At 40.5% G+C, this 24337-nt stretch overlaps 1 protein-coding gene across 4 annotated transcripts in view; it reads right to left on the bottom strand.

Moving 5' to 3' along the window:
- Positions 1-24337, bottom strand: part of LOC108701338 (protein TANC1) — a 134884-nt gene that overhangs the window by 63128 nt on the left and 47419 nt on the right. For all 4 annotated transcript variants that reach the window (XM_041577582.1, XM_018235801.2, XM_018235803.2 and 1 more), the window contains one exon: positions 15332-15520. In XM_041577582.1, the coding sequence (XP_041433516.1) occupies positions 15332-15520 (189 nt within the window). The remainder of the gene's footprint in view (positions 1-15331; positions 15521-24337) is intronic.

Here is a 24337-nt window from a genome sequence, read left to right as displayed (position 1 = left end):
AAATGGTATATATAGATGGTATCAGGGTAATAATGGTCACAATGTTGGCACCAATAACCCATAGCAACCAGATGTTTGCAATTTTTTTTAAACTGTCTCATAAAGCTGGGACACACGTCGGCAAATCCTTGTCATATACCGTTAAAGGTTTTAGTATGATTAAGAGAATAATATTCTGAGACAATTGGTTTTCATTATTTATTATTTGTAGTTTTTGAATTACTTGTCTTTTTATTCAGCAGCTGTCCAGTTTGCAATTTTAGCAATGTGGTTGCTAGTGTCAAAATTACTCTAACAACAATGCATTGATTTTGAATACTAGTCTAGAATATGAATAGGAGAGGGCCTGAATAGAGTAATAAAACCAAGTATTAACAATACTTTTGTAGCCTTAAAAAGCGTTTGTTTTTTAGATGGGGTCAATGACCCCCATTTAACAGCAGGAAAGAATCAAACGAAAAAGGCAAATAATTGTAGAATAATAAATAATGAAGACCAATTGAAAAGTTTCTTAAAACTGGTCATTTTATAACATAACTTAAAGGTGAACCACCCCTTTAAGTCACCGTCTGGCCAGATCCCAAATTGATTCTGAGGAAGATGCAACCATTGCTGATCCTGTTTTCCTCTTCAAATCAATTCATGAAGCTGGAAAGAAGTGATCAGGTGTCTTAACCACCCTCTTAGAGTCACCCTACTATAGTTCCAGGGGTACCCATGACATAAATAAATATTCAGCCCAATTTTGAGAATTCTAGTTAAGTTCTAAAAGATGTGTATATGTATATATATAGAAACCCAGGCAGGTCTCTGCACTCCCTTCAGGGAAACCAGGACCGGGTGCTGCAGCAGCGCTTCTCAAACATCCGGAGTTTAAAAAAAATTGTTTCTTTATTTATCAAAAGATTAAAACCATAGTCACAAATTTTTTTAAACTCCGGTGTGCGCTGCTTACAACTGTGGATTATATATATATATATATATATATATATATATATATATATATATATATAAAATCCACAGTTGTAAATAAATAAATATATATATATATATATATATATATATATATATGTATACAAAGGCTTAGGCACACACTGCTTAAACAATTACCTAGGTGCTGTACAGAAGAATTGTATATTCGCTCCAAAATGCTGACGCACACCAGGATTTTTCTTCAAAAATGCTTGTTTATTAGATCGACGTTTCGATCCCCAGAGGGATCAGATAAAGATCCCTCTGGGGATCGAAACGTCGATCTAATAAACAAGCATTTTTGAAGAAAAATCCTGGTGTGCGTCAGCATTTTGGAGCATATATATATATATATATATATATATATATATATATATATTATATATATATATATATATATATATATATATATTATATATATATATATATATATATATATATATATATATATATATATATATATATATATATATATATATATATATATATATATATATATATATATATATATATATATATATATATATATATATGACTGTGCACTGAGCAGCTGTATAAGGAGAGCAGAGTAACCCGACATAGTACGAGTGCAACTGGACTTTTTCTCACATATTTCAGGGGAAATTAAGTGGTTGCTAATGCTATTTTTATAAGTCATTTTGTTCCTAAGCTCAATAGCTAATGGACAGGCCGGGTAATGCGATCGGATGGAGGGGGGGGGGGAATAGGAGGCAGTTTGTAAAACTAGTTTTTCCCTTGCTATAAAATGCGAAATGAAACATTAGCCCTGGGGGAAATGTATAAGGAGCAGCCAGTCAGTGATCTATTGTTCCATGCACTGGATGTTTATTAGACTTTAAAGCAATGTATGTTGTAATGATGTATAGCTAATACTCTCGACTAATGTTACACGCAGATGAAAATACCGTCTCGAGCGGCTAAAGGCGTCCGATTTGTCATTCTCAGCCAGCATACAATTTAATACTGCCCTGCATATGTCATTTGCTAATTATGGATGCTTTTTAGCCTACATATTTAAATAAGAAGTGTTCCACTCATAATCCCTTAATTAGATGGTAAAATATGGGGAGACTGCAGCCTCTCTAGATATTGCTTAACTACAAATCTCGGCATCTTCCACCTTTGCATTCCAGATCCTTGGTAATAATATAGGCCCCTGCTTGATTATGAACTGAAAAGTAGGACTTGAAACGCAAGAGTCCTGAATAATTTTGTGCTATATGTTCTGATCCTTTAGATTGTAAGCATTTGCAAGCCGGGCCATCATATCCTAGTTCGTATATTTGTAATATTTTTTTTTCTAAATTAAAAGAAATTCTTGCCTTTGTATAAATAATGATGGTGATACTTCTCACAATCTTTCCATATAGTATACCTCTGTGGGGTGTATTCTAGTGACTTCAGTTCAGTATTTTAATCTACACACAGACTTATTTCACTGTTAGAAGATTCACTTATTTGACTCATGAATTAATCAAAGGCAATGAACGCCTCTCTTTTTCCCCCACTGCAAGTTCCAAATGTTTGTACCACAAGAGGGAGCCACAGCTATTCAGCAAGTCATTTGTATTTCTAAGGTACAAAATGGTCTCTGCTAATTTTGTACAATAGATTCCGTGCAGCCCTAAAAGTTACTTTCCTATATATTCGACATTTGGAATAAAATGTTACTTTCAAACACAGGACAGGCAATGGTACTATGGGCATGTATTTAAAGGAAAAAATTTAATTTTTAAGGGGAATATGGGAAACAGCATAACGTTATCAGTCGTTTATGAATTTACACTCAAATGCTAAAAATACAATATTGTAGTGTTAAAACCCCATATTCTAACATCACTAGTTTATTAGGATGTATTGTTTGCCAAAGACTCTCTGCCAGCTGGCACTGACCTGTTTGGCTGCAACAAGTGTTCACATTAACCCCTTAGCAGCCAGAGCTAGCATTAACCCCCTGGTTGCCAGAGAGGCATCAGCTAAAATACATTAGTCCCAGCTGACACTAACCTGTATGGCCTCAACAAGTTCTTGTCAGCATTAACCCCTTGAAGAAGAGAGGCAGCGACTAAAGACTTCAGTCACACCAACAGCAGCCACTGGCCTGTTTATCTTCAACAAGTTAGTGTAAGTATTAACCCCTTAGCAACCAGGGCTAGCATTTGCCCTCTGGCTTCAAGAGAGAGCAAAATTCCATAGGGAGTTACTACAAATGTAGTAAATAGGGAGCTCACTATTTTTAACTGTCCGTTAATTTTTCCCTTCCAATTATTGAACATTAAAAGTAAATAGTGTAATTCTTTTTCCCTTAATAGGGACTAAGACAGCTCTAAAAAATTTGCTAATGACATTTTAGGGATGTAGTTTTCCTTTAGTTATGACATCTATTAATTTTATTATCTATATAGTGATATCCCCATTGACCTTTGTTTTTGCTGTAAATGTCTCCCCGCTTTAACTGAACACAAACAATTAAAGGGAGTGCTGTTGTAGCTCTAAATAAAAGTTTTAGACCCAGAATCTGTCAGTGGCCCAGGCCTCACAGAATCAGAAGGTGGGCACCTTTACAAGAAATATTTCAGCATTCTTCAAAGAACAAAGTGCAACTAATCTTACCTCTGGTTATCCACTTAACAAGCAAAGTGTCTGTATGGCTTTAATGGGTTCAATTATATGGCAGCGGAGTGAGTGGAAACCGATCTCTGTATAAGGAGTCATGGCTTTAGAGCTGACACAGCAGGGCAAATATCACTCTACCTCCAGCTGAGCAAATCAGAAAAAAAAACTTCCACCGCCCGGAGTCCAAACACAGGGAAACCAGCAGCAGGAGAGAGTAAACATTACAAACTGCTCAGTTACCTTCCCTACTTCAAAAGGATTGACTGGGGAAGAACCAGAGTGGAGCGGCAGGGACAATTAACGCTTGGGTACAAATAATACACAATTCCATGTATGCCCCATGTATAACTATATAAGAACTTGCTTTTATCCTTACACAACCCTTGGAATTACAGAAGGGATGCAGTGGGCTTGCACACAATGTGACATTATATAACTGGTATAGACATAGCCCCAGGATGTCACGAAAAAAAGCGTCAGGACACTGGTCTGGTGGGACACCGTAATAAAACCCGGTGGGACCCACTGCATCAGGCCCACTGCTTGCACTGAATGGGGGAAATCGGTTTACTTGCAGAGGTACACAGTGTAGTGAAGCAGCATAGGGGGGAAAGGAGGGTTTGTAATGGGGCAGGGGCTCTGTGGCTGAGGTGGTGTGCATTTGAGTTGGGGCCCCCGGTGCGACACTGTACAGTAAAATCTTGGCATACACTGGTTAGTACACTTGCAGTTCTGAGGCCCTATGTTTAATACCAGACAGGGCATTATTTGCCAGGAGTTTGTATGATCTTTCCATACTTCTGTACGATATCCAGTTTCATCCAAAATAACATACTGAAAAGTTGATAGGGACGCTCGCACATGCAAGAAATGACACAATCAAGCACAAATCAAAGTGCGCATGCGTGGAAGCGCTAATCGACAGGGAAACTGCGGGGAGAGAGGGGACCAGACATGGGGTAGACGACAGAGAAGGTGGCCTTATGCCCAATTTATCTCTAAACCACCTGAAGTTGCCTCTGGAGGACATAAAAAAATGCGGGTAAAATAAAAAATCATGCACGGGCGATTTAGAGAACAGCAGGGCAGGATTTACATAGTGGGCACCCCTAGGCCCACTGCCGTTTGTCGCCCCTGTCCCCTCCCCTTTATTCGTGCATATTTTCATCATCTGGACTGGAGCAATCATGCTGCCCCCCTAAAATTGTGCCGCCCTAGGCCCGGGCCTAGGTGGCCTTTCCACAAATCCGGGCCTGAAGATAAGTTGACCATACAGCCAGTGATTTCAATGTTGGCAATGGAGAGGCATTTTCGGGAGATTTGTCGCCAAAAAATTGTGGGTGACAAATCTTCGTGTGTGCCACTACCCTTAGACTGTAAGCTCGATTGGAGAAGGGGCTGATGTGTATGATGTATAATCTCTGTAAAGCACTGCAATAAATGTCAGCACTTTATAAATAAAGCATAATAATAATTCACAAAGTATTCACTCCTTTTAGCATGGGACTGAGAGACTCAACTAAAGAGACTGAGTGTTGTGTAAATAACAGGAGTTGAGACCCTTGTGTTATGGTCTTATACATGGGCATGAGGAAATGGAATAGGAGGTATCACATGCATCAATACCCTGGCCTTCCAAACATGCTCTGAGAGTCTGACTGCTTGAAAGCATGTTTTTTGAAGCATGAGCATGCCATAGGTCCCAATGTCAATGCCCCAGGGTGTCAAATACATAACAAATCACACGTCCCTTGAATGCTGCTGAAAGCTAAATGTATTATTTCCCTAACCCAAAAACGCTGTTTTGCATGACTTGAAGTTTGCTATTATTCTGGAACTCACCTTTGCTCAACTGAAGTCTATCAATACCTCAAGACAAAGCTCCTTCACTTTTTCTCTCAGTCAGATGGTTCATATCAAGAGACAAAATCACGTCAGAAGAGGGTCACCATCTTTGATTCATTTAACCTGCACACTTTGTGGCACAGAATATATTGTAATTCTTGGCATCATCAAGCTCAAACCATCTGCCACTTAACCATTCAAACCACTCTTCCTTTTGATGGGTGTACCTGTAACCTTTGGCATATCATAATTCTAGAACACAAGGATTTTGTAGGGATACGTGAGAAACATACATCATTATTTATACAGTTTAACCGGGCTCTATCCTGGCCTCCATACAGCAAACACCTACTTCAAAGGAGAATGTACAAAAACTATCCTCCCAATTGTCCTGCAATTCCCACTCAACTGCCACATACATTTTTATGGCACACAAGGAGATAATGTGATTTACTCAAGGATGCAAGTAGCTGGCAAGAGTACGGGCATTAAGGGCTAGTCCACACGGGGAGATCGGCAGGCGTTTGCGGTCGCGGCGACAAAGCGCCGCGCCAGTCGCCGCGACCGGCGCAGGCGACAGTTTTGTATGGGCGCCTATGTAAAAACGCCTGTGCTAACCACACCAGGCGATGCGCTTTTCAAAAGTCGCCTGAAAAAGCCTGGCGAGGCATTTTCAGGCGACTGTTTGAAAAGCGCATCGCCTCGTGTGGTTAGCACAGGCGTTTTTACATAGGCGCCCATACAAAACTGTCGCCTGCGCCGGTCGCGGCGACTGGCGCTGCGCTTTGTCGCCGCGACCGCAAACGCCTGCCGATCTCCCCGTGTGGAATAGCCCTAAAACTTGGTTATATTTAAAAAGCCTTCCAAACAGATGCACATTTCATCAGAGAGACAAAGAAAAGCTTGTCCGCCTAAAACAATAACCACATATCACAATCTGTGGTTGAAATAAATTGGTTAAGCGCCCTAGTGTTAATTCTCAGTGGACAATTGGAGGAAGAAGTGGAGGAAAAAGATGGTGACGATGTGGCACACCTTCATTAGAACATTGGGCTGGTGCAGTTTTCAGCTAACATGAGCCCAGGGCCCACGGTCTCAGGTAAGTGATCATTATCAGGGGGGGGTGGCTAAAATATTGGATGATTGTGTACCTCCTTCTCCTTTAAAGCTGGGCATAAACACAAAGATAAAGGATTCTATGACCGTGTGTGGATCTTCCCGACATGTTTGGTACTGTGGCAATCGGTTGATTAGTTGATTGGACAGGTTAGCACAGGTATTGCCTATTTGACGATATCAATGGGTGACTGTCACTACAATTTGTCAGACATAACTTTGGTACGATTGCTGTCTGTGCAGTAATGGCCAGAACATAATGTGGCTTGTTCTTTTTACTACTTGTTTAATCTGAATGGTTAGTTGCAGGTTGGGAGATTGCATCACATGATTGTTTGTCTGAAATAAGGATAAATCTGCATGTCTATGGCCAGCTTAAGGCTAATGGCAAACTACCCTTAGGGTGAAGATACATGCTACTAGTAGCAGCTACTTGTCAAGGCTACAAGACGCCAGAAAATACCCTGCCATAGACAATGCAGAAAATTGCCTCTGCTAAAACAGTAAAAATACAAGTAGTTTCTTAGCAAAGTCAGTTATCGCTAGTAGCTCTTTGTGTCTTCACCCTTAAGTGGTAGCAGACGGGGAGATAAGTCGCCCAGTAGAGATTAGTCTTTACTGCGGGCGACTAATCTCCCCATAATGCGTTCCCGCCGGCAATACAAATCGCCGGTGGGATGGCATACGAATTAATTTGGATTTGTGAAGTCTCCCGCACTTGACTCACAAGGAAACTTCGGCGAATTTGGAAAATCCTAAGTATTCATATGCCACCCTGCCGGCGATTCGTACTCTTGCCGGCGGGAAGGCATTTTGGGGAGATTAGTCGCCCATAGTATGGAAGATTTGTCTCGTTGCTCACTCATAGCTCGGGGCTCAGGTTACAGCAGGGAGGGAGGACAAGGGAGAGAGGAGCAAACTGAGCATGCTCAAGCCCTAGTCCTGGAGGTTTATGCTGAAAACAGGAAGCCTGATACAGAAGCCCATGTGTACACAAGAAAGAAACAAATGTGGTCTTTCGTTTGACAGAGGACTCAGAGCAGCATTACTTTGAGGGTTTACTGGTGTATTTATAGAGACCTTTTTGATAAAGCTTACTTAATTTTAGTCTTTCCTTCTCCTTTAAAGTACCTGATCCATTGGCTTTGGCTACCTGAATGTGTGTGTGCTGACAGGCAATGGCAATCAGCCTGCCACTGGACACACACAGTGTATATCAGGGCAAAAATGCACACTTTATCCATGTTTATTCCATACTGACATGTGCTCTGTGTGTGCATTCATCAGCTTATTCTGTGCCTTTCAGGTGTGCACATGTTCAGCTAGTAGAAGGTGAATCTGGATACTGAACGATGTGCCATTAGCCATATTATAGAGATTATAGCAGTCATGTGATGTTCAGCGACAGCGGTATAGCTAGGGAACACTGCAACAGAAAACATACCTTTTAAAAACTGCCTCATACAGCATAACTGTCTAACTAAATGTTGATTGCAAAGGATGCCCAGGGGCACCCTAAAATAAATCAGTATGGCCTCCAAGCTCTCTGAAAACCCACAGATTTTTATTTTCTTCAAAATGTTTTTATTATTTTCAAATTAAACAAGCAGAATCTTAACAAAAGATCAAAGCTGTACAATGAGGAACACATATTTTTATTCTCTGACATCATCATTCCAACAAGACCTATCAAAAGAATGTGTGGGTACAACCCATAATCTTCACTGTACTAGGTAACATTAACAGCACCCACGAAAGCATGAAATATGAATGTACAAGATCAGTGCAAGAAGCAAGTGAGATGACTGGATGTAGATTGGTGTACCCACACCTCCCAACATTTTGGAAGTAAAAAGAGGGACAAAAAATTTTTTTCTGCATGTAGCGCAGCAATTTTTTGGCCACACCCCTTTCTGTGGCCACACCCCCTAATTACCATGTTTGTTTTACAAAATTTGGCAGGTTATGAAAGTTTGAAAAATATTCCTCCTTATCTAAACTGTGTTTTTGTGTCTCAAAATTGTTACAAAGTATCTTATTTGCACCTGTTAGGTGTTCTGGGCTCTCTGCTAAAAGCCAATTAAGTGAGAAACTTTGTTTCTTTTTCTGGCTGTTCAGTGCAGAGAAAAGAGGGACAAATCCAGTACAAATGAGGGACTGCGGGTTGAGCTGTCAAAAGAGGGACTGTCCCTCCGAAAAAGGGACAGTTGGGAGGTATGGTGTACCTTCTGGATAACTTCACATATTTAAGAGATTTAAGATGCTCATGTACACCCACATTCCACTATTTCCCAATGAGCTGCATATGCACATGTAAATCTGTTGGTATTTTTGCTTTTGCTATCAGTGGGATACTTGGAGAAGTAGATTAACTAGAGCTGGCATCGGTTGGGCATCCCTGATTTAATTGTTAAAAATATCAAATGATTAAACAAGATGGAATGTTGTTTGTGCTTTCACCAATGGTATTTTATGGTCCAGGGGTTTAGGCTAGGGGTCTAGGGCTAATGCTATCTATACTTTGCCCTAAAATGTTATTCCCCAAACTGTGGAGCTGGCCCCTTTGAAATAAAGGAGTACTTCACAACACATCACATTAGGCAGGCACCAATCCGGAACATCCAACGAAAGTAGATTCCAAGAGCCAAAAATATATATAAAATATAATACTTTATTTTACATCACATCTATAAAAGAAGAGTAACGCCTGACGCGTTTCATGTCACAAGGGCACTTAATCAAAGAAGAGTAACGCCTGACACGAAACGCGTCAGGCGTTACTCTTCTTTTATAGATGTGATGTAAAATAAAGTATTATATTTTATATATATTTTTGGCTCTTGGAATCTACTTTCGTTGTATGTTCCGGATTGGTGCCTGCCTAATGTGATGTGTTGTGAAGTACTCCCCTATGCTGAAGGTCTGGGGCATGTGCACCCGGACCCAACTGGGAAAGCGGTAAGCTTATCCTAATGATACATTAGGGCTTATGCCTCTCGTGAATCTTTTTGGATTTTCCCTTTGAAATAAGATCCAATCTTAAAGTCACTAACAATAAAATCTTAAAGGGATTCTGTCATGATTTTTATGATCTTGTTTTTATTTCTAAATTACACTGCAAATAATTCACTCTACATAATATAAAAATGTATTCCTGAACCAGCAAGTGTATTTTTTTTTTACTTGTAATATTGTTGTGTGTCTAAAATGAAAAAACACTGGCGCTAATCACACGCGGCAATTCGTTTTCCGAAGTCGCCGGAAGTTGCCTCTCGAGGAAACTTCGGGTGACTTCGGAAAACGAATCGCTGCGTGTTATTAGCGTCTGTGTTTTTTCAGTTTAGCCAGCGCAGAGTGAGGGAAGGCTTTTGGGGAGATTGGTTGCAGCAAAAACGAGGCGATTAGTCACCAGGCGACCAAATCTCCCCAAAACGCCCAGTGTGGATTTACCCTAAATCATCCCTGCAAAAGGAGAGACCACTGCTGTGACCATAACAGGCCAGAAGGTCACTGGGGTTGCAGTTGGGGTCATGTTTGAACTAGCTCATTTCCCAGTATAGAAATCTGTCTCCATTAACACAGGCTTGTGCCCATTGTGAGCTAAACAGTAGACACTCATGAACACTTACATTTATTTTATAGCACTTGCAAGTGACCTTGGTTTGACCAGCAATAGGCTAATTGGGCACTGAGCAAGCTAAATACATGAAGCTGCCCAGATTTAGTAGTACAAATGGGTTACCTGGTGTTCAAACAATGGCTGCACTCCTATATCTATGATATTATCAATTAAGTTGTACAAGGGGAATACCAGAAGGACAGATATCACTGAGCCCTGGGATCCATTAGAATCAGAGCTGCCCAAATTTGTAGCAGCGGTTTTCTGATAATCCACTACACAATATGTTGTTTGATGATGTTGTCACATACAGAGGTCAGTGAAGCCTTTGAGCAGTTGAAGGGCTAAAACAAAGGTTTACAAATGTAGGGCCCTATAGGGATACAGGCCCTACAGAGTTAATCTTTTCACCATTTCCTTGGGTTATTGGGTAGAATCCCTGTTACATAATAACCTTTACAGTGATAGGCTGAGAGATTTGATGACACTGCTCTGACACACTCCTATATAGTGTGTGCAGGGAGTGGCCTCTTCCTCTTTTGCCTCTGGATGTGATTCCAGCTGGATGTGCTCAGGGGGACTGAGTGCAATAGGCCCAGAAGAAGGCATGTGTCCAAGTCGGGGACCAGGTAACCCCGTGAATGAGGAACAGATATACTAGGGCAGACTTGTCATAGTCTCTCTAGGAGAGAAAGGCAGATAGGATAGAGAGAAAGAGCAGCTGAAGTTCCAACAAGGATTTGCAGAAAGGGAGTAGCTTCCCAGAGGCTCTGTGTGTTGCCTCCAGTCAGGGACCTCAGTGAAGAGGGACTGTAGGGTAGAAGCTGCTTTCCTGACAACTTCCAGGAGGGAAAGGTTGTACTGCATCTGCCTGTGTACTCTCTGTGTGAGCCTGCCTTTAGGTTCTGTGTGAACTCTCAATATGCTGTTTTCCTCAACTCCTGCGTGAGTACTGAAACCTGTGGTCATTTGCCCTTTTTGGCATAATAAACTGTTCCTGATTGTTAAGAACCTCCTGGCGCCCAAGTTGTTTTTGTGTGCACAGTAGCCTGGGGGGGATGTAGTTGCACTACACCATAGAGGGAACACTTCCACTTAGCGAAGGCCCTGCCCTGGGTGTAAGTCGCGTGTAACCCATGCTCTAGTGTTCTAGCTGGTGGATTAACCCCGTATGGCCCAAATAGGTGTTACACATATACAGCACATGGGCTTCTTTTTGAACAGCTCAAAATGACAGAACTGTACAACAGGTCTAAAGTTGTAGACCAGTTATACAGTACAGCACCGATAATAATAAAATGTTAGTATCATAAATTAAATGAAGTCCTTAGGGATGTTTAGGGCAATAAAAATGCCCTTGGCTGTCCTCTGGGACACCAAACCAGTATAGCCTGGCCCTTATATATTCAATCAAGCAAGAAGTCATTAATAATTTTAAGCTGGCTGGTTAGGGTGAGACCTTTTTAGGTCTCACCCTAACCAGCCAGCTTAAAATTATTAATGAAAACAGACTTCTAGCTCCAAAACAAATAATGAATGGACGTCACACATCCCTTCCTAGGCCCGACTGACCAAGTAAATCTACAGTATGTCAAAGTCCATTCAGAAACTGATAAAAAAAAGATAAGAGGCTATTTGTACTTTTGGTTACTTTCCATGTTAATGGAATTAACTACAATGGTAGAAGGAGTAAGGTTGTTCTATGCATTCACGAAATGTCAAATGCAAGGGCCAAACATTTGCAACGGTTCAATAAACCATAGCAACCAGAGATTTACTTTCATTATTCTATCTATTATCTTTGAAGTTCTGTTTTGGAGAGGAGGACAGCTCATAAATTTGTCCTACAATGTACAGGCATTGAGAGAATAATGAGAACAATCAGTTGTTTGGTAACTATCTATTCCAAAGTATATACAGTGTGACCAACAAAAATCTTTATATGCTACTATAGTAACCAAGGGGTCTTCAGACAAAAGGGTCACATCCCCCCACCAACACATACCACCATCTTTCAGCTAGAATGGACTTTACACTGTAAGCACACAGGCATGTGAGTCTGGTTGCTTTAACTACTCCAAAGACTCCAGCTTCAGAAATGCTAATGTTTAATTGTGAGCATTAAAGATGTTTTCTAATTATTATCTAGTGTCCTATGTTTGAGTCCGTTCAGCACACTTTCAAAAAGGCATTTATATGCTCTCTTCATGTCTGCAAGGGAACGCCAGTTTCCTCCAACACAGGCTGTAAGCTCTAATGGTGCAGGGACTGATGTGAATGATGAATTATCTCTGTAAAGAGCTGTGGAATATGAAAGTGTAATATAGGTAAAGAATAATGTTAAAGGGGAACCATCGCGAAGTAAGAAACTTTCTAAATACAATCAAAAAATAATTCTGCATTATTTCTGAAATAATCAAGTTTATCTTCACTATTTCTCTTCATTCTTCATCCATGCAGCGGTTGGGTGTCAGATGAATGATCCAGTATATCTTATAGGGAGGGGGGCTTCCTTTCCTAGCAGATGTATTAGAGCTCACTCAAATAACTAATTCCAATACAAACTAAATCCAACAAAATAACTGCATTTTGCACAAATTCTGCAAATTTTTATGCTACTGTGTGTGCGGGCTGTCCAAGACAGCGAAGATGACCAAATCAGAGATGGGGGGCAGAAATGTAAGAGTCATGTTCAGTGCAGTGCCGATTCTGACTAAGGAGCCGCCTGAGGCGGCTCCTGCAATGCCCCCCCCCACCGGCTTACCTGTCGGGAGGGGAGGCAGGAACACTACTGCGGAGAGCGCAATTGCGCTCTGATGAAATAGTACAGCCGAATTTCCGGTTTAAAAAACGGAAATTCGGCCCTTAAAGATGCAGGAGTGGCTTTTTGCCACCCCTGGAATCCTCTCTGGCGCTGCTGCCTGAGGCGAGCGGCTCAGTTCCCCTCATTGGCGGAGCGCCCAAGACTCCGTAGATTCTATCTCGGCCACTGCACATTTTAGCAGATAGAAGCTCAAGCCTGGGTCTAAGATAAGAGATTATTTTCACGTTAACTTGCCCTTTAAAAGAAGTCAAGTTGAAAAGCTGCAGGCAAGCATAAATGAATATCAGTTTCATATTGCCAAATAACGTTCTGGGAATAGCTCCATAAACAGAAACAAGTCAGAATTGTACATCTGAGAGTAGCTAGATGTCAATGTGTGGCACATAGGAATGCTTTATAAGGCCTCCCGGGGGCCTATCTTTTCTTCTTCAGGATTAAAGAGTTATAGCAGAAACTGGGTGGGAGATAATTATAGTTTCGCCTTTATGGTCATTTTCTTGCTACACAATGGGGAAAAGGGCAGTGTCATGCTGATCTCTGGGTCATTATTAAATGCTCTGTGGAGTAAGTGAAGTCACGTGCATTAATATGTGAGGGACATTATTGTTTCATGAATGGATTTCAGCTCCATTAGAAACATCTGATACCTCCCAGAGAACTCAGCAGTAGAGAATTATGTATTACAGCATAATAGTCCTCCTGGATATTAATTAGCGAAATACAACAGAGGAGAGCAATGTTTGGACTGGCAAATACAGTGCAATATTGGAGGGAGCTGAAGGCTGTTTAGAGGTCAAGAAAAAAAAAGTCTGATAATACTGTATTCCTAGTGTAAATTTAAGAAATACACTTTTCTAGAGTAGTGGCAAACAGCATTTTCTCTGCTGGTGTAAAAACACTAGTGGAGAGAATGCTGCGCGTGCCATTACCGTAAATGTCTACAGTAATTTCAGGTGCAATTTGTTAGTATGCATTCACCTTTAATTTTTAGATCTCATCATCTATCATTAACTAACTTGGAAGTGGTAGAGGTTAGGACCAGCCTGTGGAATCATTAGATAATAATGTAACAATGTAGGTCATTTGAATATTTACACCACAGCTAATAGCTGCAGAAGAAACTACAACCTGTTGCTGATCATATATCCAACTTGTCATCCACAGAACTAGCAATTAAGTCTTTCAAGTTCCTTAATGACACATGCTAAAGACAACCTCTTTTGTAATGAGATTACAAGGACAACCAGAATTCTTTTGTGTGTGTGTTTAACCTTAGAGACAGGCACGCACATAAGAGAAATTACTCTGTGCTAATCGGTGGTGTCAAACCTGTGGCCCTGCAGCTAATCATTCTTGGAGGTTACAGTCAGTTTTCAACAACTGGAAAAAGAACACAAATCAAGGATCTTAACCTATAGCTGACCATACATGTGAAATGATCTGTGGCCGACTGGCATACTCTGGTGGCGTGCCAAATCTGGTTTATCTGATCATTTGCCATCTGAGCCAATGATCAGATCATTAAGGGGCCTATACAGTCCCAACAGAAGAAGACTGTGTACGTGAAGTCCAATGTGGCCCTTGCTTACCGGGATTTTTTAACTTGTCTAACATACATATTGTCAATCCATGGCCAGATTTCAGTCAAGCAAACCATCATTTTTGCATCATACAGTTACTCCTGATTGATTTAGCAGCTTCAAAGTATGGACCGCATATCTCACCGATATCTGCCCCCCTTTTTGGCCTGCTTTAGGCTTCTTTGTCAGGAGTAACATAGCCAAAGTCTAAACTTACCCTCATATAGTGGATACAGGAGGACACTAAATATGGCATTGTAGGACATACTATACCACAAGCACAGTTTAGCAACAACTATGTTAATGATCTTTTTTATTATTCATTATGCCATTAGGAAGTTTAAGCAGGCTTTCCCAGGCAAAAAGTTATATGTAGTGGGAGAGGAAACTCCCACTCCTAGAGTATGTCTCAGGCAATCTCTTATCATAATTATTTGGATATCTCTGTGGGGAGATTAAGCAGCCACACACAAAGAATTAAACTTCCTGGAAATCTACAGAAGAGCAGCTCAATCCAGTTCTTGTAAATTAAATAGTCCCATATATCCAGACGGCAATCAATGTCCAACCAAGCTTATGGATCAAAGTTCATAAAAATCAGTCATAAATGACCAACACTAAAGAATCCGAGGCTCTAAAATAAACTATATAGAAAATGTTCAAAAAGAATTGGTTCAAATTCTCATGTACAAACTAATTATAACAGACTGGCAATACAATGAAAGAAACAATGATTACCTGGGGATTTCTTTTGTGCCCGCTGTTGCATGGAGTACGCCTGGCGTGGCAAAAGTGGTGATGATGGTAATGACACAGAGACTCCTTTAGAGAATCCCATATGAAAAGGATCATCCTGGATGGCTGAGCTACCAATTGGAAACTCCACATTATGACCGGTGAATAAAATACTCTGAGAGAGTTCTTCACCTAATATAAAATATAAAAAAAGATCAGTAAACTCTTGAGTTTTATGTTTTCAAACACACAAAAAAACTATTATTTGCTCCAGTTGATTTGACCCTGGGGGTCTTTCACAGCTCCACTGAATACTGTAGCCAGCATAAAAAAATTCTAGAAGTTATTCATAAGGAGAATTCCTTGTCAAAAGTGAAAAGTTGGGCACCCAAACCAGGCTGATCAAGCAACTGATAGACTGATGTCATTAAAGGTGTGGTTCACCTTTAAGTTAAAAGGATACTGTCATGGGAAAAAACATTTTTTTCAAAATGAATCAGTTAATAGTGCTGCTCCAGCAGAAATCTGCACTGAAATCCATTTCTCAAAAGAGCAAACAGATTTTTTTATATTTAATTTTGAAATCTGACATAGGGCTAGACATTTTGTCAATTTCCCAGCTGCCCCAAGTCATGTGACCTGTGCTCTGATAAACTTCAATCACTCTTTACTGCTGTACTGAAAGTAGGAGTGATATCACCCCCTCCCTTTTCCCCCCCAGCAGCCAAACAAAAGAACAATGGGAAGGTAATCAGATAGCAGCTCCCTAACACAAGATAACAGCTGCCTGATAGATCTAAGAACAGCACTCAATAGTAAAAACCCATGTCTCACTGAGACACATTCAGTTACATTGAGAAGAAAAAACAGCAGCCTGCCAGAAAGCATTTCTCTCCTGAAGTGCAGGCACAAGTCACATGACATGGGCAGCTGGGAAATTGACAAAATGTCTAGCCCCATGTCAGATTTCAAAATTGAATATAAACAAATCTGTTTGCTCTTTTGAGAAATGGATTTCAGTGCAGAATTCTGCTGGAGCAGCACTATTAACTGATTCATTTTGAAAAAATTTTTTTTTCCCATGACAGTATCCCTTTAACTTTTAAGCTCCCCATAGACGCGACGATTCTTCTTGCCGAACGACCGATTTTAGGGAAGTCCGACCAATCCTTCGAAATTATCATGCGGTTAGTGGGATTTGAACAATCGTACATCTTACGATTTTTTGGCCGACATCTGTCAGGAAATTGATCGGCCAGGTCAAAAAATCTTTGTCGGCCCCAGTGCAATCTATCTATGTTTGCAGGGCCAAGCAGGCAGCTCCCCTTTGTTTTCCTGGCAAATTGGTCTTTTTAGTTCCAAACAACTTTTCAATTTGTCTTCATTATTTATTTTTTATAGTTTTTGAATGAATTGCCTTCTTATCACTCTCTACATCATACTAAAAGTTAATTCAAAGTTGAAGAATCCCTTTAAAAGTCACAACGTGTAGTGTTTTACCATCATCAATACAGAAATAAATGTTTGTGTCCCAATGCCTATCACCATAGACTTATCAGCTTTGACAGCCTTGCCTTTGGGCTGCACATTGTTCAGTGTTTCATCCTCCCTAATGGTCCCTCTGGAATTATTGATATAAAAGATATTGGTGTCACAACAAAAGTTACTAATGGAGTTGATTTTACATATGTTGCAGATCACTAATGTATGTAATGTGCATTTGCCTTTTGTCTACTCACAAGGAAAATATATTGGATCAATGTTCAAAAGAGAAGTTCTACCCTCCAAGGCACATGCACTGGACCAAGTGTTCAAAAGAGAAACAAATCACTTGACAGAAGATAAGAAACAGTTTGTCCAATTAATTTCTCCTTTACATGCTTCTTTTTTGTCTAAAGCTGGCCATACACGGGCCGACCAAGTCGACAGCTTATTAGCCCTTTTGCGGGGCCCTCTGACAGGCTTCCCCGATCGATATCTGGCCAAAAGTCAGCCAGATGTCGATCGGGCAGGGGTAAAAATTCCATCAGATCGTGGAACACATCTGTTCATTGATCTGACTGCCCGTATGACATACATTATGATCCAATTGTTGGGCCCTAGGGCCAACGATCTGATCAGCCCGATATCGCCCACCTCAAGGCGATTTCGCCAAACAAGCGGATTTCTATGTGTATGGCCACCTTTAGCTTTATGGCATTTGTAATCAACACACTTCTCTCAGCAAATAGTACCGCTGAGTGATATGCCTCGTCCAGAAGTCGAGAATCACTTGTGGACAATTACAAATGCTGGATTGCATGCCCACCACGTCTGTTGGACATCCCACATATTCACAGACCAGATATCATATTGATAAGACTACAGAACACCACAAGTTAACTATCTTCTTAGAGTATAAGCTCAGTTGAGCAGCATTTCTCTCATCCTTATATCAATTCTCTGTGGTGTCCAACTGGAAGCCCAAACACTGGACTGGACAAGTGACATTCGTAGAGATTTTTATGACTCAAGAGTTCCGCTGACCTCTTTGAAAGACACTATAATGTTATAAAAAGGTATTATAGGTCACAAAGAAGTTCCTTGAACATTAAAAGTTCCAAGGCTCCAGGTAAAGATTTACAGATCAGAAAGCTCTGAGTATCACTCATGTATTATAAGGGATAATGTACCCCCTTCTGTAAATTATAAGGATATTAGAAGTCACTGAGGAGTTCTGTGACCATACAGAGAACACAGGGCTGTAGGCTGAGTTATACAGGGAACTCTGAGTAGACTAATGTATTGAAAGTAGGGTTGCCACCTGGCCGGTATTTTACCGGCCTGGCCGGTAAAAATGATGGTTGATCCCAATGTTGTTAATAGGGAAAAAAGCTAAATATATAGGAAGGCCGGTATTTTTTTCCAGAAAAGGTGGCAACCCTAATTGAAAGGGATAATGCACCCCATACTGTAAATTATAAGAATATTAGAAGTCACTCAGGAGTTCTGTGACCATATAAAGGCACAAGGTTGCAGGCTAAGTTATACAGGGAACTCTGAGTATTACTCATGTATTAATAAAGATAATAAAGCATAATATACCCCCTACTATAAATGATCAATATAGTAAAAGAAAGGGGCCATGTCTACTGTATATTTTTATATATTAGTGGTAGTTTGTTTATTATGTTAGACATACTTAAACATGTAATACAAGTGACATCACTAAGCACCAATGATGGGAACTGATGACATTGCCAAGCACCATTTATAGTACCTTTTACAGTTTATTCATGGCTTTCGTTAACATTTAAACACTTATCTTGTTTGGACATGCTTCAACAATGTCGATGCTAGAACCGATTGTTATTACAAGTACACAGATGCTACAAGAGATGACATTGTTACCCAGTCGCTAAGGTCAAAAGAAGATATCAGCCTATACAGCCAATGTAACAGGAAACCCCGCAGAGAGCAAAAATCTAAACATGCTCTATTTATAGGTGTTTAGCTCAATATGATGTCTAGTAGATCAATCTGACTTCCTTTTATAGCACACGGCTGGTAACACTCAAAAATTAAGATGTCAAACGTACAGCCGACAACTGTGATCTGGTTCCAATTGATCTACTTGTGATCTAATTCCCAGCATCTATTCCAAAGGATACAAGGAATTCTAGTGGACAAGTGTCTAGCCTATGTACATACGTTGCTGGCACCAAGTGGCTTCCCATAGTATATCTAAGAGAAGATAGCCAGCTTCCCTTAAAAGGAGACATACTGTGTACAAACATGATTGGGCCAGTGCTTTGTACTCTGTTAACTATAGAAGGAATGCACTTGGGTTGATTTATTGTACATTTTTGCAAAAACCCTACTACTCCTGCCCATTTGTTCCACTTCCTGCTGCCTCCTTTCCCAAGCTGTGCAGGGGAGCTGACGGCACTCAGAACACTGCACTGTGGAATATGGGCAGCTAGGCTGACCTGATAGGGAACTAAAGCCTGTCTTTGTTTGTATGACTGCAGGGCTGTGACTGGCTATCCCCCTCCTACTGTGCTTCTGGCAGGACACACCCACCCCTCATTTGTCTCATTTACATTTGGCATTCACATGCACCTTATTAAATTTGGCCAAATCATGGGGGGGAAAAAAAATCAGTTTTCTGCCAACTTCTGGTCTAAAGGCATCCAATATTGAAAAAAAGTCATGTGATAGTTAGGTTTCAGATTTGGTAAGCACTTTGATCAGTACTAATCTGAATCCTGAAAAAAAATGAAAGGGTTCAGCCAAATCCCAAATCCAAGATACCTATTTAATGTATCCAAAAACCCTGGCCCCCTCCAAAGCGTAGCCCGGTGCACAGTCAGGAGGAGGTGGAATCAACATTTCTCAGAAACAATGGAATATACAATAAACTGGAACACAGGGACAATTCAATGCTGGGAAGATACCCTGAATTAGTTGTCAAAACTCAATAAATGCAGGGGATCTTGCCTGCACTGAATTGCCCCAGTGTGCTGGTTTAATGTACTGTATATTCATAGATATCTAACATAGGTTTTACGCAGGACCCCATCATTTATATTTAAACAGCCATATGGTTCTGCAGATGTTGTAGGTCCGCAACTCCTAGAGCCCTTCCACTTCCAACAGGCATTTGCTTTGAACCCCAGGTGCCCCATTAAGCACCCAGTTTAATCAGTTTAATTACAAGAAGTGATATACTGTATATCATGCACAATGAAAGCATATCAAGGAAATTCTCCAACAACATTTTAAAAATCCCTTTTTGCATTTTTCTATCCATCCCCACACAATCTTGAAAACTATTTAAGGGATGAGAGCAGCAGTTGGCACGCGTGTATATTATGCATTTTGCAGATTAAATAAGGGAAGTTCCCCTCTCCTCAGACTATTAGTTTGGGTTCATTTTCCTATACTGTGGACTAATAAAGAGAGAAGTTGCCTTCCCCAAAGTCTAGTAAAACAAGGCTGTAACCCAAGATTTGTGGTGCTTAACTGCAAAATTAGGATGAGAAAAGAGAGGAGAAAACAGAAAAGCATTCCAAATATTTATTGCACAGAATCTACACAAATGCAGAAAAATACAATATTTAAACCGGAGCTTAGTAATGGTGTTGAAAGATTTACTGAGACTGCCCAAAGTAACACGAAAACTGAAGCCCCCATAATGGGGAGATAGCCTTTCCGTATGCTATTTGGTTTGGCTGTGCCGTTGGGCGTGTGGGGAGACATTAGTACGATGATACTATGGCCCCCATTTCCTGAATTCAGTGCAAATTAATGAAATCTTGTTCAATCAGTGTTTATAATGTAAACAAATTATTATGTGTTTTAAGCTGGCTGTGAATAATAAATACAGTCTTGTGCAGGCCAGTATGACTTTTAGGTTTTTCAACTGGATAAATTTTGTTTTCAGAGCAAGTTACGAAAGGCTGCATCAGATTGGCACAAATAGGTGCACATTTAGCCACTCACTAGTCTTGCTAAGCTGTGGCCCATCCAATACAAATGATACACTGCATTGGCCTATTGAGAAAAATATTAACAGTATTAGTTAGGGTATTCACAGAGAATCAATTCATCCTAAGGGTGTCTACAAACTGGGTGGCCCATTCTTCAGTGTATCAGCAGCTCATCAACCTGTGTATGCAACTATAAAATTCATATATCAATCAAACCCGTGCATCTGATCCAGTATCAAGGGGCCTAGGTTGCCCCATGTGATACGTGCTATCATTGGTCTTCGGGATCAAACCTTTGCATCAGCCAAATCTAACCCCTTACACAGATGGCCAAATCATAACAATATTATTTTATGGAATATGGAATATTTAAACTATATGGCAGGTGACTGAACAGGATGCAAATACTAAAATATACATGTCTTTTCTAAACAGTGTTTTTAGATGATAGGCCTTAGTGTTTTAATGTCAATATACAACCACTCAGATCTTTTCCCTTTTACCTTGTTTTACCACAAATTCCACTGTCTATTTGCATACTGGCTGAAGAGCAGAGACAAATGGCATATTTAAATGCCACATTATGGCACAAGAGGGTCATTTGTTTGAATAGACGATGGCACTTTCATTCTCGTAAAGATAGAATTCTGCCTTTAATTGGTCCATAAAATCCCTCTGTTCTGTGGGTGGCAGGATGAATGGAGATACAGTCTGACATTCAGATATCAAAGTGTCCAATTCATGCGATGCCTAGAAACATGGGGGGGGGGCAGTGATATGCAGATCTTGCGCCTCACAAACACTCTGGAAACCCTGAGGACTGCTTCTTGGATTATCAAGAGATTATTATAATGTCAGTTTTATCTGAATTATTTTTATAACTATAGCCATATAAATTGCTTAACTATCAACCTTTTGATTAACTGTGGCTGATACACTGTATACTGCCTAGGGAATATCAGTTAACTGTTCCCTTTGCAAGACTTTGGATGGACATTTATGGTGTGGAATAGCCCTGTATCTATGCCAGATATTACTCACATACTTGCTGTATGTACCATGCACAAGGCTTCTCTCATTTCCCATATTTGCTCACAGATTCAGCCCTGTCTCCCTGAGTGACTAGCTCCCAAATTCCACTGGCACCACTCCATCCCCTGTGATACTCCATGTCTCTTTCCCCAGCGCTATCAGTGTCACATTCTATATCCGTTTCTCTATCTCGCAGCATGTTATCTTCCCTCCGTTCCACAGCTCAAACAGGAAAGATTGCCTGGGGTCCAGGCCTGGCAAGTTTCTGCAGCAACTGTGTCAATATTGTCCCTCAGCATTCAGGTACAATGGCATCCCAACTGCATTCTCCCTGCAAACATTCACAAGAACTGTATGCTTTCCATCATTGCAATGACAATGATCCGTTTAATCCATTTAATTCACTGGCAAAACTAATATGTGTGTTTTTTGTCATTCCAGTCCCCGAACTCCACTAAGTTACAGATCTTTTGTTAATTGGTGGGTGTGTGGGTGAGATTGAAAAGGATTCCCATCAAGATTGGACTTGATACTTATGCAAAGCAATTCAAGCAATTTATCAAGGGATGAAAATGTTGGTAGCCCTATAGTGTGGCCATCTTAATAAACATTCATTTCATCAAAGGTATTGGTGTTTTAATGGGCTTGCATCATGACCACCACAATCTGCACATGAAAGATTGTAGGGTTGTAAAGAGAGACCTTAGGGCAACCAGTGATCAGGCCCATCTTCTTGTTGCTCTTCATACAAACAGCCCTTGTACTTTTTGGGGATATAGAACTGCCCAACGTATAACCCTTCAGTTGTTCTTAAGGTACAGTTCCCAGTAAAAGATCTAGAATTAAGGCAGCAATCATGACCAAGCCCAAGTCGCTGGGAGGATTGGAAGTCCCACACACATATACAGACATCACCTAGCTTAGCAGACTGGAAGCTATGATACACATACACGCCCCAACTAGTGAGCCATAGAAGGAAATTAAGAAACATTTTACGCCCCACTACAGATAGCCCACCTGTTCTGGGTACCTAAAGCTTTCAGAGATAACTAACTAGGCATTCTACCCCATCACAACAAGCATTAGATCTGTGGGACACTATATGAAACTAAGCACTCCTAACTCAGATACAGGACTATCTTCTGCAACACCAGGCTGCACTCCCATGGACTTAAGCCCTTGGATAGCAGCAAACATGCTCACTCTTACAGCCTTTTTGCCAGACCAGAAGGCTATATCATTCCAACAATGCTCGGAGAAACAGGATATTCCACACTCACAGTTTTTCCGATATCAACAAATAAGACACTATGTGGAATTGTGATTAAAACCCATCAAACAAATCAATGCCTTATTTTAAAACATATGGCAAAACCATTCCTACCCGACACACTTCATCTCAAAAAAGATACAGTTCCCAGTACCACCCCAAACAGTCCTCAAAAACAACTGATGGGCGACAGTATAGGCAAACATGATAAAACACTAGGGGCCATTATTTCCTACTATAACTGCTGCTACTCTACTCTTTCTACCTACGAGTCCTGCTCTGTAATGCCCTACTTTGTATGATGCCCACAGTAATACGACCTATATGAACCATGAAAACAGCTCTGATTGTGTTGGTTGAATTTTTAAGTAGGGTCTGTGAATCTCAGGGCCCTGATGCAGTTGTGACCCAGTGATACCCCCATGTGAAGGGTAGTCCTCCCTGGTGTGGATATGACCATGGCAACCCCTATAGCCATATATCCTAGGGTGGTCATCCCTGGGTGTTTTTGTGACCCAAACAAACCCTACAGATATACTCCTGTGTAGGTGTACACAAATACAGGATTCAATTTCCAAGCCAATCAGATTGCACATGAACTGCCCCATTTTTACAGTTTAGACAACTTATTTTGATGCTTGAGCCAAATGTAATCAAGGGCTGAGAGGCCAGTTTGTTTATTGTTCCCAATAACTGGAGAATGCTATTTACTTTCTATTATCCAACACCCCCAGGGTGAGTGCCTTGGCAGCTCTGTATCAAATAACTTTCTTATTACATAAACGAGTGCCATGATTTATATGGCATAAAATTGTCTCAAATGTGTTTTTTTGTGTATGAATAAACATGTATCCAGATCTTGGCAGAAAGTTACATTTGTCTGTGGCTGCCAATGCATTCTGCCTTTGGGGTTCTAAAGTGAGACATGACTTAAAAATCCTTTACATGCGAAATTTTCATTAAGATTAGGGGAAACAGAAAACAGTTATTAAAGGAGAACTGAAGTTTAACAAAGAAAGTAGACAGAAATGCTACACTTTATGTTCTGTACCAGCCTAAGGCGACCATAGCCCTTAAGCAGAGAAGATCTGCGCCTCTGAATATGCCCCAGTAGCTCCCCAACGTATTTTTTTCTGATTTGCAGTACATGCGCGGGGCTCCGGTCACTTATTTGAGCTTAGAAAAAGACATGTAAAATATAACAATGCGAAAGGCCAGCTCTATAGCCTCAGTATT

This window comes from Xenopus laevis, chromosome 9_10L, assembly GCF_017654675.1.
Source record: "Xenopus laevis strain J_2021 chromosome 9_10L, Xenopus_laevis_v10.1, whole genome shotgun sequence".
In the NCBI taxonomy this organism is placed as follows: Eukaryota; Metazoa; Chordata; class Amphibia; order Anura; family Pipidae; genus Xenopus; species Xenopus laevis.
This window is presented reverse-complemented; position numbering and strand designations above follow the sequence as displayed.